At 37.8% G+C, this 5,631-nt stretch overlaps 1 protein-coding gene across 1 annotated transcript; it reads right to left on the bottom strand.

Moving 5' to 3' along the window:
* Positions 1-829: 829 nt before the first annotated feature.
* LOC101217018 (receptor-like protein kinase FERONIA) lies at positions 830-3,982 on the bottom strand. The gene has a single exon (XM_004137209.3). It carries the CDS (start codon positions 3,745-3,747, stop codon positions 1,069-1,071), a length of 2,679 nt encoding a protein of 892 aa, XP_004137257.1. The 5' UTR covers positions 3,748-3,982; the 3' UTR covers positions 830-1,068.
* Between the last annotated feature and the right edge of the window lie 1,649 nt (positions 3,983-5,631).

Below are 5,631 nucleotides of genomic sequence, written 5' to 3'. Positions count from 1 at the left end.
CTGTTCATGATAGATTTAAACGAAGCAAAAAAACATGTCTACATGATGCTAAAAGAGAGATGGCTTGTTATCTAGATGAGGCTCGTATAGAAGATGAATATTTAGACTTGCTAAATTGATGGAAGGTGAATTCTTCTCGATTTAAGATCATTAGCCAAGTAACTAGGGACATCTACAGTATTCCTATATCAATTGTGCCTTATGAGTCAACCTTTAGCACTGGAGGACGGGTGTTAGATTCTTTTCGAAGTTCATTAACTCCTCAAACTGCAGAAATACTCATTTGTACTCAAAATTGGATTCAATCTAAATCTTTGGATGACATGACTAAAGAAATTGATGAAGATAATATTCTTTTCGAAGTAAGTATTTAAAATTTATAATTGTCTCATTAAGTTAACAGTTTGTCATTTTTATCTAGAATTCATAAACATAGGAAAGGAGATGGAAGATGCATTTGAGAATCTAAATCATGACTCTATGGTATAAATCCCTACTCTCAAATCTTTATTTACATTTTTTTGTTTTAAATTGTTAACTTGTTAAATATTGAATCTTGTTTGTTTGTTTAGAATCTTGAAGCACAATGATGTATAAACTTTATATACTTCTCTAGTCTCATCACACTGAGTTATTGGCTTTTAACTTATAAATTATTTTTTTTTCTAGATAGTTCACTAAATTAGTAAAGTCTTCTCTATGCATGAGGGAAGAATGTGGGATGTTGGCTAGATCCGTGGTGATAGACTAATAGGTGAAAAGTTGAATTTTGGATACCCACGTAGTTATTTTGTTCTACTCTCAAATTTGATCTATTCAAGCTTGTAAATTATAACATACTCCACCAATTGCACTATTATGCAAATTTATTAAAATTGGTTATCTTGCAATCACCATCTAAATGAAAACAAAGTATAAAAAAAAAGAAAAAAACTGACCCGACCGAATCCGACCCAGCCCAATTACACCCCTAGTGATAACTAACACTTCTTCTTCCCAATGTTGTCATAAACCTCTATTTGAAATTACTGCAAGGTAAAGAAAAAATAATCTTACTGCACAAATCCTTCATCTTCCTGCAGCGTCCTTGATCTCAGAAAAAACAGTACCGGACATTCCTTTATTATGTGTATAGCTGGAATCATCACTATTGCTCGTTGTCACGTAACTGCTCACCCCCAACTCCGAGTCGCGTCTCCGATCACCAGTACTACTAAACAATGTTTCATCCAAGCACCACCGTTCTTCGCTGCTGTCCCTCTTGCCGCTCCCCACCTCATCTTCGTCTACCTTCTTCTTTGATGCCTCTTGTAATTGCAATGCAAACTCCAATCCCCACACCACGTCTTTCATTGGTGGCCGCTTTACGCCATCGTCTTCAACACAACTCACAGCTATCTCTATGAACTTTCTCAAGCATTCCGGCGATATCTCATTTTTTACGTTCTTGTCAATGGTTTGAGCCACTGTGTTCTTACGGTGGCACTGTCGTACCCACTCGGCTAGGTACACCTCCTTCTTCTCCGCGGAGCGTACCAGTGGTGGACGAGCACAAAGTACTTCACAAAGAACTACCCCGAACGAATATACATCAGACTTTTCAGTTAGTTGTTGTCGTCTATAGTACTCTGGGTCTAAGTATCCGAAACTACCTTTGACAACTGTGCTAATGTGAGTGTTGTTGGACATGTTTGCCGGCCCGACTTTCGATAATCCAAAATCCGAAACTTTTGCAATCCATTTCTCATCAAGTAAAATGTTAGTTGTTTTGACGTCACGGTGGATGATTGTGTGATTGGCTCCTGTGTGAAGGTAGTGTAACCCTTTCGCGGCCCCAACGCAAATTTGGAGGCGTTGATTCCATGTGAGAGGCTGTTCGTCATTCCCATATAGATGACTACGGAGAGTTCCATGAGACATGTATTCATAGACAAGAATCATTTCATTCCCATCATTACAATACCCAATTAAGGAGACGAGATGGAGATGGCGAAGTTGCGAGAGCATCTCGATCTCTGTCTTGAACTCATGTGCGCCCTGTTTTGAACCTGGTTTCAACCGCTTAATCGCCACTTGAGTGGCTCCATCGTCAATGTAACCTTTGTACACGTTACCAAATCCGCCAACGCCAATGATGAAAACATCATCGAAGTTCTTGGTAGCGGCTTTAATCTCCCCCAATGAGAAGTAACGACATAAATCAGAAGGCAGATTGGAGTTGCGAGTCTTACTTGTTTTGTTTGTTGATGTCGAAAACGGAGCCCACCATGAAGTTCCATCACTGGAGGCTTGGTCTGTTAATGTTCTTCGTCGCCGAAAGAAAAGCAGACCCAGAGCTAATATTGCCACCACAACTCCAATGACAACAGGAATTACAATTGCCACAATTTTAGTATTTGATGAATCATTATTCATTTGAGGGGTGGATGGTGGAAGAGACTGAGTGGGAGGTGGATCTGGATTTTGACCACCAAGATTACCATTCGTATCATTTAATTTGAAGATTTCAACACCATTCAAGATCACATTACTGAATCTCGTCAAGTCGTCATTTGGATTTGGTCGAAGCTTTACAGAGAGATTCACTTTCTTCTGATTGCTCTTAGTAACAAAAACACCATAGTCTTCATAAATAGGATTATATTTTCCTCTAGCCTTTTGAAATACATCGAAACTTTCCTCGGCCGTAGCGTCTTTAATATAAATCAAGAACACTCTATCACCAGCAGCAGTGATCTCAGCCTGAAACTCGCAGAAATGAAGACGAATCATGTAATAGAATCCAGGATCTACAGGGTACTCCCATGTAAGGTTGTAGTTTTTATTAAGCGTGGAATTCGGACCCATGGTTCGAGCCGTGCGATACACATTTTCTGGCGCCGTGTACGGCTGTCTTTCAATATAGTTGAGTTGTATAGATAAGTTCGCTGGTCGAGCATCAGCTACGTAATCATTCATGTAATTACTTTCCTCTGCCCAAGTTCGAAACATTCCAGTGTCTTCACCAGAGGAGATGGTGTTTCCACCAATATTCATTCTATATACCATCTCAAGGGACGTATTGTTACCAACTTGGATGAACTGATTATTCTGATCAACAAGCTTCAACCTCGGAGTATAATAAAGATCCAACGGCATGGATACAATTTCAATTCCGTTGATGAAAGCATAAGAGTCTTGATTTGTGGGAGAGAATGTAATGTTAAGCATTTGATCGTTTTCGTCTGTATAAACACAGAACTCGCGAGTAATCGTCGGGGAATTAAGATCAGAAGCGTCGGCATTGACAGAAGCATTGAAGTTAGAGAGAAGAGTGTGCATAGAAGTTGTTTTGACGGAGAAAACAGCTTTGTAACGGTCGAAGTTCAAGTAAAAAGCAGAATAGAAGTAAAGGCGAATGAATTTGGGGCCAGGACTCACCGGAAAAGAGTAGGTGAAATTGGAGTGTGAGAGGCGTGCTGTTGAGTAAGGGACAACGTTGGGGGAAGAGGATTGCGTGTCGGCTTGTGAAGTTACGGACGCGCGGTTCTGATGGAAATCGGAAGGGAAGAATTTGGATTGGACGTCGCCGGTCCAGGGGCGGTTGTCTCCAGATGCAGATAAGGTTTCAGATGTACCGCAATTAAGGAGAATATCGTCGATGGGTTTGTAGGAGGCGGGTGAGTCGCCGGAGACAGAGAGGGAAAGGAAATAGAGGTGGAAGAAAGCGAATAGGAAGGTTGTTGTAGTTGAACGGTGGTTGGCCATTAGAGAAGATAGAGATTGTTTATGAAATTGAAGAATGGGGGTTTTAGAGATGGAAGAATAAACATAAGATTTTTCTGTGTTCCGATGCGTAAGAGTGAGGAAGAGGGTGGCGGCGAAGAAGTCTACGGTGGTTGAAAAGTCTTGGTCGTTTCCTATCTCTCTTTCTTTCTACTAAAAAAATCATTACAAACACAAATTGGTTATAAGATTATTGGATACCTTTCTCTTCACCAACAATCTCACTATCTTCTTTTCCAATAATTCATAAAAGAAACAAAGAAAATCACTCTCTTGCTTACATTTGATAGACAATTTGGTAATTAACATATTATCTTACTTCTCATTTATTCATTTTATATACTACTTTCCACCTTTCCATTTTATTTTATTAAATTTATAATGTATATTCATTTTTATGTTAACATAAAATATTATATTGATTTTAGGGGACATTGTTGGTCACCATCCGATGTAAGGTATGCTCAACCACTTTCTGCTAATCTTATAAGCATAAGTCAGGTCTACCATCAGGGTATACTATAAATTTCTATGAAGAAAATTGCATAGTGATTGATGTAAGTAATGCTGCAGTTATGAGGGGTATATGTCAACCTGATAACCGCTATCATTGGAGCTCAAATAAAACTGAGTCTTGCAACTGCTGAATAATGAGTTTTCTATTTTATTTTCACAGGGGAGTTTGTTGGCTTTTTTTTCTTTTTTTTTGCTGGGATGATTATTTAAGACTTGTTTATTTAAAAGAAGACTTATAATGTATTTGTTGAAGATTGCTCTTATGTGTTATTCAAGATCATTATTTTATGAAGCATTGATTTTTTAAGTTTCAAGAAGAAAGCTTATTCAAGATTATCAAATTAGGGGCAATATGTTTTGTCTACTGTGGTGTTCCCTATTTTTTTTATGCTTTCTTGCTTCTGTGGGGGTATATTGTGACTTCTGGAATCTTTTATCTACATCTTTTTATAAAGAAGATCCTCAAGACTATGAGTGGCTCTACAATTAATTGATGAGTAAGACCCATATTTATCACTTGGCTAATTTGTTTTTAACTAACAAGAAAAGTGGGAAGTTAGTCTTATTTGCAATCCTAAGTTGTTCGTTCATCTTTTTCTTCTTGTGTTTCGGCTAGAAAGATTGTTTTCATTTCATTCAAGCTTGAACAATGGTGAATACTCGTCGTGCAAAGTATCAAGATCCTTCAGTTGTTGTAGAAGATTCTAATATCATAATTAACTTGCATGGAGTTCAAATGTGAGGAAGCCGTTTCAAGAGCGTTTCTGCTCATCATTCATACAGTCGACCATCTATTCGTAGATGCTCTTAAACCAAATCTAAGGACTCGGTTGCTCGGCTATAGGCTATTCCAGAGCTCCCATGTTCCTGATATTAAACATAATGTACGGCCTTTTAGGGAAGCTCGAATATTTGATTCAGAAAATGTCAATATATCTTCTGAAGGAATTTGTATTCCTAGTGGTGTTGCCTTACGAATTATCAACACTTTAACTGCAGAATTCAATGCTCTGTGAACCTCCACCAATGTGTTGATTGATCAATGTGTACCTCCCTCAGAGTGAATTCTTTTTGTGTTTAAAGGGGGAGATTTTTGTGTTGATAGATTGTTGGAAGTTGACATTTGTATGATGGAAGTTGTTCTAGTGGGTACTTATTATCATTTCTATGGTGTTTCTATTGATGTTGTGGTTTTGATGAAACATAAAAAGATTCTTTCTCTTTATGACAAAAAGGAGGAGTTTGTTGGTATTTTTATCAAAAAGATTTAAATAAGATTTTTTTAAAAATATTTGGTGATCATTGGCTATTTTATGAAGAAAAAAGATTTTAAGGATGGATTTATTACGG

The sequence above is a fragment of the Cucumis sativus genome, chromosome 4 (assembly GCF_000004075.3).
Source record: "Cucumis sativus cultivar 9930 chromosome 4, Cucumber_9930_V3, whole genome shotgun sequence".
NCBI classification, from domain to species: Eukaryota; Viridiplantae; Streptophyta; class Magnoliopsida; order Cucurbitales; family Cucurbitaceae; genus Cucumis; species Cucumis sativus.
Note: the sequence above shows the minus strand (reverse complement) of the source record. Positions and strands in the feature narration are given on the sequence as shown.

Bases quoted from the DNA above. Each gene is read 5' to 3' on its own strand.
- LOC101217018 (XM_004137209.3), bottom strand. From the start codon at position 3,747: ATGGCCAACCACCGTTCAACTACAACAACCTTCCTATTCGCTTTCTTC.